The 13705-nt window shown below is 34.5% G+C and overlaps 1 protein-coding gene across 1 annotated transcript in view; it reads right to left on the bottom strand.

Moving 5' to 3' along the window:
* The window catches only part of MYBPHL (myosin binding protein H like), a 147070-nt gene extending 133635 nt beyond the window's left edge, over positions 1-13435 (bottom strand). The window contains exon 1 of the mRNA XM_053706885.1: positions 13107-13435. Within this exon, the coding sequence (XP_053562860.1) occupies positions 13107-13401 (295 nt within the window). The 5' untranslated portion in view covers positions 13402-13435. The remainder of the gene's footprint in view (positions 1-13106) is intronic.
* Between the last annotated feature and the right edge of the window lie 270 nt (positions 13436-13705).

The raw sequence follows: 13705 nt of genomic DNA, 5'->3' as shown, positions 1-13705 counted from the left end.
CATGGACAGACATTGGAGTCATAAATTAAGTTTATATCAGAACGCTCTCAATATGGATGTGAGCTAACTATGACTGATGTTACTGGCAATTACTATTATACTGGTAGGATATGGCTGATCTGCTGGATGGCAATTACTGGAATTCAGGTGGAATTCTAAATTATTAGAATTAAAAATAATTAATATTTAATAATAAAAAAAAAGAAGATGGAGGGGAGGAAGACAAACAGTGATGTAAGTCCATCTAAAGGAACTAGGAAAACTACTACAAAGAATCAGGTAAAGGGAAGAAAATAAATTAAATATAAGAGAATTTTTTTTCTAAGATTTTCTTTTTTTATACTATAATTCCACTATTTCAAGCCAAGACTTTACCAACCTCTGCTGGCTTTAGATTGGAAGCATCTTCCTCTGAGCAGCGCGCCGGATGGGAGGAGTTAAAAATACAATCTAGCTACGCATGTTGCGCAGTACTACGCAATGTGCGTAAGGAGATTGAAATTTAACTCCTCCTTTGTCGGTTTTCACTGATGTCCAGCCAGGCACTGTAGAGAGTTGTGGCACAACGAGAGTGACACCATAAGAGGAGATTAATTCCTGCTTGATGGTGTCACGGACCACCAACATCTCGCGCACCACCAGTGGTCAATGGACCACTAGTTGGCGACCGCTGATCTATTCCATAGTGCTCAAAACATGCACACACTTAAAGATTTGTCTTCATGGAAAGCACAGAAGTTTCACCAAAGGATACCAAGACAAAGAGGTAAATTTAATAACAGAATTAAACTTTCATGATTCATTTAGATGGTAAATGTTTAAGAACTTCCACATTTATTTCTGACTTTTATATCTATTTAAGTAATCTTTACCTTGATGTGGAAACAAATATATTAGTCAGGTAACATAATTGGGGGGGGGGGGGGGTGTTTGTTTTTTAAATGTCATGGAATATCAATGACCCATTACATATAAATGGTGCAAATATATTATTTAAAGGGACATAGAAGTCAAACTTAAATTTGTATAATTCTGTTTATAATTTAAAGGGACATTCCAGCCAAAACTGAAATGTGCATCAATGCATTTCAGTTTTGAATAGAAGCATTTTTGCAAGACACGTTAGCAAAAATGCTTGTAGTAAAATCTATTACTCTTTTCAGTGTGAGCTTTTACTGGGCATGTGCTCCAGCACTGGAATTTTACACAATATGTCTGCTCAGAGAGCAGCCAGTGACTTGAATTACATAAATATAGTCATTGCCAACATAATACAAGGCACCACCAGCATTCTGAGCAGACACACTGTTCAAAATGCTGATGCATTAAGCATATTTAGATATGCTTCATGTGCACATGCACAACAAAAGCTGTCACTTGAAACACAGATAGCTTTTAAAAGAAGCATATTTGCATATACATAAGTATTGCAAAAATACTTCTATTCAAAAGTTAAACGCACTGATGTGCACTTCAAGTGGCTTGAATGTGCCTTTGAAAATAGAAATTAACCTGAATGTTTGCTTTTTTTAAATTTACCTCTTACTCATATTTATGTAGGCTCAGGAGTGCGCATGTGAAACCTAAAATCTTTCTTTCATGAAACAGATAAGCATACAATTTTAAACAACTTTCCAATTTACTTCTGTTATTAAATTTGTTTCATTCTCTAGGTATCCTTTATTGAAGGAGCAGCAATGCACTACTGGGAGCTAGCTAAACAAATCGGCGTCAATTATAAGAGTATGCTTTTAAACAAAAGATACCAAGAGAACAAAGCAAATGTATAATAATAAATAGTAAATTGGAATGTTGCTTAAAATTGCATGCTCTATATTTCTATAGTCCACAATAGACATTTAGGGGCATATTTATCAAACTCCGTACGGTACAGTGTTTGAGGGATGTGAAGGGAGTATTGCCTGATGATACCATGGGGCCGAATTATCAAGCTCCGAACGGAGCTTGATGCCCCTTGTTTCCAGGCTCGCCGGAAACAGAGGTTATGAAGCAGACCGCTGCTCCATAACCTTTATGCCTGCTCTGAGGCGGCAGACAGAAATCAACCCGATCGAATACGATCAGGTTGATTGACACCCCCTGCTAGCAGCCGATTGGCCGTGAATCTGCAGGGGGGGCGGTATTGCACCAGCAGTTCACAATACCCCATACAGTGTATATTTAATGTGTGAGTGCCAAGTGAAGTGATCATTCTGGAACTGAATAAAAAGTGACATTTATCCAAGCAGTGCATAATGAGAGTCTACACTGGACAATGCTTGTCTTTATATTTATCTTGTGAGTGCCTATATAGAACATCAACTTGTTACACCTCTTCCAATCCTAAAAAAAAATTATGGGGCCAAATTAATCATTTACTTAAAGGGACACTGAACCCAAAAATTTTCTTTTGTAATTCAGATAGAGCATGCAATTTTAAGCAACTTTCTCATTTACTCCTATTATCAATTTTTCTTCGTTCTCTTGCTATCTTTATATGAAAAAAGGCATCAAAGCTTTTTTCTTGGTTCAGAACTCTGGACAGCAGTTTTCGATTGGTGGATGAATTTATCCACCAATCAGCAAGGACAACCTAGGTTGTTCACCAAAAATGGGCCGGCATCTAAACTTATATTCTTGCATTTCAAATAAAGATACCAAGAGAATAAAGAACATTTGATAATAGAGTAAATTAGAAAGTTGCTTAAAATGTCATGCTCTATCTGAATCACAAAAGTAAAAATGTGGGTTCAGTGTCCCTTTAATAAACAAGGGAGGGCAAAATTAAATTAACTTGGAGGGCCACATATGGTCCTAGGACCGGTATTTTGAGACCACTGCTCTATATAAATGTTGAAAGAAAAAACTTGGTTTGATGTCTTTTTAAACACTCTAAAGCACCAGTGTTTCTAACAATGGCCTCGATCCAGTAAAACCCATTCAACAAAACACCTTCAGAACCTTTACAGAACATACTAATTAAAAGAAAAGAAGAAAAAAAAACTATAAAACACTAACATATGCAACAAAGTAAACGTGAAAACAATTACAGTAGGGTGAAATAGTGAGACAATTTATTTTACAAGGGCAATATAGTGTTTATGAATTCTGCATTCTGAGCCTAAATGTAGATGAAAAAACTCCCTGGCCACGCCTCTAAACTGCCACTGAACGCCCACAGCGCAGTCCCTTGAGACACCTTTTTCTAGCCAATTAGATTTCTTTACCATAAGAAAACAGACATGGAAATATTTTATGACTAAACACATTTACATAAAAAAATTCAAACTTGCTTTCAAAGTGTTGAGGTTGTAATTATGTTTTATTTATTTATATATATATATATATATATATATATATATATATATATATATATATATATATATATATATATATATATATATATATATATATATATATATATATATAATTATATTAGTTGTAATATTGAAGATATACATATAACAGTTTAGGTTCTATAAAGTACTTTAATTTCTATAAATAAGGGACACTGTCTTTTTGTGTACCTAGATTTTCCCCTTACCTATCTATTATGGCAGCACCCATTAGTTTATAAAAACTATATGACATTGAGAAAACTATGAATTTTTGGAGTGAAATTAAAGGAAACTGGGACAAAAATGAATAATGAGAGAATAATGCAAAGTTTGTTTACTACACACAATTTAACCATTTATATTACAATCTCAAACACAAATTGTAAGCTGCATAGCAATGCACCTTCATATCTGAGAAGAATTTTGCAATGAACAATGCAGCTTTATGTAGTCAAATGAGCATATTTTATGTTTTTATTTATTTTTCTGTTTGTACTGATTTTCCTGTCCTCCAGAAGAAATGGACTCTTGCTAACCAATCAAAAACTCATACACATATATATCATGAACTCTGCACATGTTCAGTTAAAGGGACATTGTACACTAGATTTTTCTTTGCATAAATGTTTTGTAGATGATCCATTTATATAGCCCATCTGGGAGTGTTTTTGTAAAAATGTATAGTTTTGCTTATTTTTAAATAACATTGTGCTGTTTTTCAGACTCCTAACCAAGCCCTAAAGATTTTTTATGTATACTGATGTCTACAGACTCCTGGATGTGCAATGGGGCTTTTCATATGCAGAGGATGGGGGAGTATCTGCCCTTCCTGCTTTCCCAATCCCTTTCAGTGGGTGTCCCAGCCTAACCTCATCAACAGTGCTAAACTGGGAGCTTCTAAGTAAGTTTTTAAAAGGTTTTATACTGGATTTTTAGATCAGTATCTGTGCATATTATTCTTTATAGTAGTGTCTATTACACGCAGTTTTATGAAAATTGGTGTATACTGCCCTTTTAAGGAAAGAAACTTGGGTAGCCAGCCCTCTTCTATTCCCTTAAGGTGGTTTAGCACTTATTTGGCTTAGTTAATTAGTAAAACAATTATATAACATATATTTAAATAAACAGATATATATTCATTTTAATCTTTATCTAATAACTAAATAATAATAATATTATATATTTATATTATATAATATTTTTTTCAGATGTATTTTACAGCAAAGGGATGCAAAATAAATAATAAATGTATAGGGCAATAATGTTTTATTTTCAATAAGGTAACATTTTATGCAGTGATGAAATGCTGAGTTTAATGGTCCAGATTATAAATGTTATAGAGTGCATGCCCCAATTGTGAATTTTACAAAGAACATATTGTTTTCTCATTGCAATAAAAGATGGCTGTGCTATTTTTAAGAAAGGATTTATCTGTACAGGTTTTTCCAACCTTGTACTTTTTTTAGTGCCTGGTTATTTAATCTAATTGTATCCTTGTAGAGTAACATGAGAAGCAGCTGACCTATTTGAACTACCGAATTCCATTATGAACATTTAGAATGTTTGATGGCTGCTGTCTCTTAACAGCTGTCACAAATGTTGCTCACTCCCTTCTCCGCAACTTCTCTAGGCTGAAAAAATATCACTCAACAGAATTCAATCTGGATCCCTTAATGTGAAAAAAAAAACACTTCAAGAATAGTAGCGTTGCATGCAACAGCAATACTATAACAGGTAGAGGGATACAGAATCAGCAATGATAGAACATGCAGTGTAAATGAATTAAACAGATGTACTGTCTGACAAAGGGAATATATATATATCAAAATAACAAGAATATTGCATTGAGTAATGATACTAAGGGGTCAATTTATCACGCTCCATACGGAGCCCAGTGAACCTTCAGGCTCGCAATAAACAGAAGTTATGAAGCAGCGGTCTAAAGACCGCTGCTCCATAACCTGTCCGACTGCTCTGAGGCGGCGGACAGAAATCAACCCGATCAAATACGATCAGGTTGATTGACATCCCCTGCTAGCAGCCGATTGGCTACGAATCTGCAGGGGGCAGCATTGCACCAGCAGTTCACAAGAATGCTGTCGGCATTTATCAATGTGCAGCGGACATGATACGCTACATCGTATCATGTCCGCACATTAATAAATTGGACCCCTATCTCTGGACTAACACGGCTACTCCAATCAACACGTGTGTGTATGTATGTATGTATGTATATATATATATATATAAATATATATATATATATATAAATATATGTGTGTATATATACAGTATATATATATATATATATATATATATATATATATATATATATATTAGCCCAAAAAATGCACTCTCAGGTCTTTCACAACAAAGTTACTTTATTCCTGTAACGTTTTCGGAGGTCTTGCCTCCTTCATCAGCATCAGCATCATGCTGATGAAGGAGGCAAGACCTCCGAAAACGTAACAGGAATAAAGTAACTTTGTTGTGAAAGACCTGAGAGTGCATTTTTTGGGCTACTATTTAACTTTATAGTTGCACCCAGGCAGTTTTCCTTTTGAGGGCAAGATCTGGTGATTTGGATATATATATATATATATATATATATATATATATATATATATATATATATATATATATAAAAATATACATTTTGTAAATAATCAGGATTCGTTAGTAGTAGTTAGCTAAACAAATCGCAAAAATGGCAGCGGTCTGTAGTATTTATCAGTTATTTGTGTGTTGAACTTTTGCAGATAACTGCCGTTTTCTGAATTTGTTTGACTAATTAGTATCAAATCCCGAATGTTTGATCATGTCTACGAGATTAATGTAATAACAGAGTCTTGCAAGTATAAATATGCAAATATCTGTTATAGCAGAAAGAGAGGTAAAGCATTCAGACAAAGTTAAAGGGACATGAAACCTAACATTTTTCTTTCCAGTTTACTTCTATTATCAAATTTGCTTCATTCTCTTGGTATCATTTGTTGAAGGAGCAGCAATGCACTACTGGTTTCTAACTGAACACATGGGTGAGCCAATGGCAATGTGTATATATATTTGCAGCAACCAATCAGCAGCTAGAACCTAGGTTATTTGCTGCTCCTGGGCTTTCCTAAATAAACCTTTCAGCAAAGGTTAAAAAGAGAAGGAAGCAAATTAAATAATAGAAGTAAATTGGAAAGTTGTTTAAAATGGTATTCTTTGTTTAAATAATGAAAGAAAAAAATGTGGGTTTCATATCCCTTTAAAGGGACATTAAACCCAGCAGAAACTGGGGACTTTTGTCTAGTATCTTGAAAAAAATGTTACCTTAAAGAGAAATTATACTTCACTTGGAATTCCTCATACCATGTTTAATACTGTAGAATAACAATTATAATTTATTGTCATTATGTATTTTGCCACTTTCCCCTGTAATGAAACTGTATTTATTATTATCCTTTATTTATAAAACTCTAACATATTATGCAGCGTTGTAACATTAAAGGGGCATAAAACCCAACATTTTTTTTCATTATTCAGATAAAGAATACAATTTGAAAAAGTTTCATATTTTCAAATTTGTTTCATTCTCATTTTATTCTTTGTTGAAGAGATACCTAGGTAGGTAGCGTGCACATGCCTGAAGCACTACATGACAGGAAATAGAGCTGCCATCTAGTGCTCTTGCTAATGAATAACAATGTTGCAAAACTGCTGCCATATAGTACTGCAGACACGTGCACATTCCTGAGCTTACATCCCTGCTTTTCAACAAAGGATAATAGGAAATAAAATGTGATAATTTCAGTATATTGGGAAATTGTTTACAATTGCATGCTCTATCTGAATCATGAAAGAAAATGTTTGGGTTTTATGTTTCTTTAAAGGGACATGAAACCCAATTTTTTTCTGTCATGATTCAGATAGTGAATACAATTTTAAACAACTTTGTAATTTACTTCTATTATCTAATCTGTTTCATTCTCTGGGTATCATTTGTTGAAGGAGCAGCAATGCACTACTGTTTTCTACCTGAACAGATGGGTGAGCCAATCACAATCGAGATATATATATATGCAGCCACCAATCAACAGCTAGGACCTATGTTCTCTGCTGCTCATGAGCTTGCCTAGATAAACCTTTCAGCAAAGGATAACAAGGGAAGGAAGCTAATTAAATAATATAAGTAAATTGGAAAGTTGTTTAACATTGTATTCTCTATCTGAATCATGAAAGAACATTTTTGGGTTTTGTGTCCCTTTAAGTATAATCAGGATACTTTTAAATGAATCATAAAGGGTAAATGGTCCTACCCTTGAGTTACTCTAAGCTATAAACCTTTACATAAGACTATCGACAGTACAAGTGGACTTGTGAACTAACATTCTAACTGTATATAAAAAAAAATTGTTTAAACTGTTCCCAGGGATAGACTGGAATGGTTCTTGCAGTATCTAGAATTGACTCTACAACATTCTACATATTGATCTATACAGGTACTTATTTATGTATCCCTTATTGGCTATATCAGAGGAGATACAATTGGCAATACCAAAGGTGTATGTTCCTGGATTGCAAAAAACTTGTAACATTTGCTAACTAAATGCCTTTCAAACATTTAGCGATACTTGGGCTCCACTGAGTAATACCAGCGTATGCTAATTGTTGTCAGCAATGCGAATGCGAGCTCGCGTTCCCATTACTGGGAAGCATTGCGCTCACAAGAACGTGCTTTCATAGGCTCCAATGGGAACCTCAATCTGATGCCATCAGAGACGGCATCAGAACCTAAGCGCAGCGAAGGGGGTAAGCAGCGCAGCAACTATAAATATATATTTATGAATATATACAAATATATTTATGTGTTAATATGTGTATATACACATATTAACACAAATATATATGTATATAAGCATATACATATATATTTACTGGGAACACACAGTTCCCATAGACCGCTATGTAAAGGCACTTTTCAGTGCCATTTTTTGTTGTTTTTCCAAACACCCCACTCCTGCCAACTTTACCCCAAAGTGCAGTTATTTTATTTAAAAAATACACTACACTGCATTTTGGGGGCATTTGGGGCACATTTATAAAATTAACCAGATTTCTGATCTCTAGGTAATTTTATAAGCGCTAATTGCTACCACGAGCTTGCGGTAGCAATAACCAGCCACTTGTGGCTGGTTAATTACTGTGCGCCTGCTCCACTTGTAATCTAGCCCTTATTTTGTGGGCAGATCATTTGCAGTGCAGAGCCAATCTGTGCACTGATCCAAAAGTTGATAAGCTCTTAAATCCCATAGACACACCTGGCAGGGCTGTGATTTTAATCACTACAAAGATATGCTGTGCTGGCATGGGCTGTGAGCCAATCAGGAGCTGCAAATGTGTGTAGCCATCAATCACCAGCCTGTGTTTGGCTCAGAGGTGGGAGCATATTGCTACTCCAGAGCAGAACTATTTGTTTTTGTTCCTCTTTGCAGAAGGAAATCATAAATTCATAAAGTAGTGCAGTGGTAAAATGCTGACACTTTACAGCATTTTACATTGCACTATTATGTTTTATTACATTTAAACTGCATTTTTATAGAATTTGTATTTTGTTCTTTGTATGCACTGGGATTTGAGAGGAAATTTTATATACTATATATATATATATATATATATATATATATATATATATATATATATATATATATATATATCTGGAACACCCATGTTCAGCCCATTTTAGGGAGAGAAAAAAAACAACAATTACACTTTATATTTTGTACTTATAAGTACGAATTTCTATTTATTTTTTTGCATATCCAGTGTACTTAAATTACAATTTACGCTGTGCATATTTAATAAGATTTATTCATGTGTAATTTACATACAAATGTTACGTTTGTGATAACAAATACAAATTTTTTTATAAGTAATTTTAAGATTTTTGAGGTACCTTAACAATACAATTTTTTCCTGTGTAAATTTGTGTAAAATGGTTGAATTGTTTTGTATAAATTTTAAATTTTGTTTTTTCATTGTGCACTTTTGCAATGTATGCATCTCCTTCTCATATGAATATGCAGTTTACGCCCCTTAGAGAGACTGTTTTCAGGGTAAAAAGTGACTGTATAGAATTCTACTAGGGAAATATTCTTAAAGAATTTCACCAGCTCAGAAAGCTTAATAGAATCAGGCTTTCAGAGAGGACAGTGGACAGAGGTGTGCCTTAGGGAAGTTTGGAATTCCATTGCAGCTCTTTATTATTGGCCGAATTGGGCCAATTCACCCTGTTTCCGCACGAGCCTTTATGCTCACCGGAAACAGGAGTTAAGAAGCAGCAGTCTATAGACCGCTGCTCCTTAACTCATACGCCACCTCTGAGGCTGCGTACAGCAATCTGCCCAATCCTATACGATCGGGCTGATTGATGCCCACTGTTAGCGGCCAATTGGCCGCGAATCTGCAAGGGGTGGTATTGCACAAGCAGTTCCCTAGAACTGCTTGTGCAATCCTGAATACGAACAGCGTATGCTGTCCGCATTCAGCAATGTCTGGCGGACATGATACACTACAGCGTATCATGTCCGCCAGACTTTAATAAATTGACCCCATAGAATCTGTTCTTACCCCTGCAAGTCTTACTAATTTATAAAAAAGAAAAAGTCCAAAATAGCCAACCTAAACACACACAAAAATATTAGAATACCATTTAAAAATTGGAAGGGTAAAACATACAGAAAGGAGAAAAGAGTGATGGTTTTTATCACTAATATATCTTGCCATGTATATGCTTATGAGAGCGTCTCAAAATTCACAATACACTAATTAAAATTATAGGGAAAAAAAACGATATAACAAAATAGAAGTAAATACAAGTTAAACTGCATTGAAATTTTTTTAATCTGATTTCAGTTCGCTTCAAAAGAAGAATTTTTACCAGCGACAGGTGCTACAGTGATAAACTCGCACTTCCCCCGTGAGATTCTGCATTCCAGATTATTTTCTATGGGAACAGCTCATAGCAGTTGTAGGGACTTGCTGTTGCTGGGTCAGATATTTTTTTTTAAAGAATTCAGTTAGGCCTGCCCTTTTGAAGTGTGCAAAATGACTATTCTGAGCTGGTGAATTTTAAGAATCAACCCCTTAGTTAGTGTTCTGTCTCATGGAAATTACAATTTCCTATATTCATCTAGAATTTAAATACTCTCTGTTGAGGGGAAATTCATCCCCAGGAAATCCTACTGATCTAATTGACTATAAGGTGAAGAAGATGTTAAAATCTATATCAATCAGCTTTATGTGATTAAAATGGTGATTGCAAAAGTTTTTTTAAAAAGTTTTGAGAATATATTAATAGGTGAGTTATTTGAAATTTTACAAATTCTAGCACTGCTGTACTATTGGCAAGAATGACATTGGTATCTTAAGCTGTTTAATTTCAGTGGGTTTTTTCTTTGCTCTTGTCAGTTATACAATAGTTTTATATATATATATATATATATATATATAAATATATATATATATATACTGTGTGTATATATATATATATATATATATATATATATATATATATATATATATATATATATATATATATCTTCCAAAAGAATGCACTCTCAGGGCTTTCACAAAATAGAACCACAATTTATTTAACGTTTTTGGAGAGCAACTCTCCTTCATCAGAATGTTGAAGGAAAGGTGATGTAGGAGAGTTGAGCACCAAAAACGTTAAATAAATTGTGGTTCTTTTATGTGAAAGTCCTGAGAGTGCAGTCGTTTGGAGGATATGTTTATTGCATTTTTGCACCCAGGCAGATGGTATCCGGTGGGTTGAGCTTATATATATATAAAATTCAATGAGGTCATTTGCATAGGAGAAATAGGAGAAGTAAACATAAGAGATATAGAATATGGTAATAATATGGTAGGTAATAATAAAAATGAGATATCTGAGGTAAACATAATATGAAACAAATTTTATGTTAGATGTGAGTATACAGGATGCTCTACTGAGTAGCTGATAGGAGTAGTTATCTACATATAAAAATGTAAAATCAAGATATTACTTAATGTAGAGGCAAATTTTTTTAAAAGATTGAAGAAATAAAACCATATCACTTAGGCCAAAAAAAAAAACCTTAGTCAACCCTTAGTCTAGTAGTGGCCATCTATTTCTAGTCCACATATCTCAAATTTGTAATAGTTATGTTTGTCTCCTTTGCATTAGTAACTCCTTAAACAGTTCCCATCTTGTCCTCTGCAGCAAAACCATGTGGCCATTTATAACTCCATAACACATATTTTTTTTCATTTTTACCCTTCAAAATACTTCCCCTATATACTATCCTCCACTTAAAATCATAAAAAGTCTCTACAAAAAAATGTTTCCAATAAAAAAAAAGTTGACAATATAAATAAAAAGTTGTCTTCCCTGTGTTTCAAAATGTCCAATGTCCATAAAAAAAGGTCCATGTATTACAACTGTATCAGCCTGTGGGTATGGTCCCAGCCAATCCATAACTGTTTTGCCATCAGTGATATGGCTATGGCAAAAATTCATGTGAGAACTCCTTTTATTGAGAGTGCAGGAAGCTTTAGACAATTTTCAAATATTAGGTGGACAACATTTTCACTGGTAAGTTCTACTGTAAGTATATACTGTGAATTTTTGTGTGTTTGTGATAATTGTAGGGGGTAGGGTGGAAATCAACTAGTTTTTTTTAGTGTTTTTCAGGATCTATTTAAATATTCTGTTAAGAATTCTGTATACTTTTTAGACAGCACTAACTGAAATAAAAACATTTTTAAAACAGACAGACAAAACTTGATTTCCTGAATTACTGTAAATTACATATTTTAGATAATTATCTCATTAAACCACAAAACAACCAGGCAAAAAAACCCAATCCAAATATGCAATCTTTGTTTGAAATTAATCAGCCAGTTAACACTTGGATCTTTTACCTACTTTGACTTTAATTCTATTAATACTATTATGACAATCAGCACCCTTCACCGTAAGAGTACTGATTTAGCATCTATAACCAGTCACACTGTTGCTTTAAAAGGATACTGTCCTTACAAACATATGCTACAGACATAAAATTTAATGGGAGTACCATGAAGCTATTGAAAGTCTGAAAGCAAAACCTCACAGTTGTATTTTTAGACCTATGCAGGGTACAGAACCCATGAACTGTATGTAATTGGATCCTGGTCCTATAGAATTCTAACTTGTCATGCTTTTTTTGGAGTCTACCAACACTGATATCAAACAACAATTAATCTATCACACAGATTAGTTTTATGTTTAGAGGATTTCAGGATAATTCACTGTATAAAACGTACCTCGCAGATTGCTCTGTATAAACTTTATAATTATTTGTCACTATTGAATCAATGTAGCCATCAAACTTCCTTAGCCATATAGTCTTTGTATAACAGGAAGCCACAGAATCTTCCTACTGCCTTAAATGTGTTAAGCCAAACTAAATAGCATCTTAATTTTTTTTACCTATTGTGTAGACAATGTACACAATATGTTGTAACCTTTGCAATATGCTAATACTGCAGTATTATTGATCCCATTTATAAAAGTTAGTGGGATTACAATTTACAACTGGCTCTTTAGCTGCTTTACTTTTGCCCCAATGGGATATTAATACAATAGTATTTGTCTGTGCTATCATAAGCTATACCACTGAGTGTTCCTATACATTACATGGCATAAGTGCAATGGGTTTGGTATCATCACATGGAGTATTCTAACCTTACACCCACCTTGTTTTGGGGCTTCTGGAACTTCTGGTTGAGGAGCTGGGGCAGGTACCTCTGCAGCTGGGGCAGGTACCTCTGCAGCTGGGGCAGGTACCTCAGCAACTGGAGTAGCTTCTTCGGCCACTGGGGCAGGAACCTCAGCAACTGGAGCAGCTACATCAGCAGCTAGAGTCTCTGGAGGTGGAGCAGGTACTTCTGGGGCAGCAGCAGGGGCTTCTGGAACTGGTTCAGGGGCTGCAGGTGCCTTGGTTTGAGGGGCTTTAGCAGGGGCTTTTTTAATGGGAGCTTTAGCCGGCATGATTCAGTTCTGAAGGTCTACAGCTGTAAGATCTTTTCTATCCTTCTGATTTATATAGCCTCCTATCTGTGGTTTTACCATCTGTTGTAAGGACCACCCTCTCACTTATTTAAAGCATCAAGGCTCTCAGCTACTTATGACAAAAATAGCTTCACTGTTTGAATATGGGAGATTTTAGGTTTATTGAAAAAGAAGCACAGACAATATAAAACCCATCTTCACAATGTACAGGCCGTCATTTTTAATCCATTTAGTTCAAACCATTTTAACCCCCATGCTGAAGCTGTTTACGCTTCTGTGTGTT

Source organism: Bombina bombina, chromosome 3 (genome assembly GCF_027579735.1).
Source record: "Bombina bombina isolate aBomBom1 chromosome 3, aBomBom1.pri, whole genome shotgun sequence".
NCBI classification, from domain to species: Eukaryota; Metazoa; Chordata; class Amphibia; order Anura; family Bombinatoridae; genus Bombina; species Bombina bombina.
Note: the sequence above shows the minus strand (reverse complement) of the source record. Positions and strands in the feature narration are given on the sequence as shown.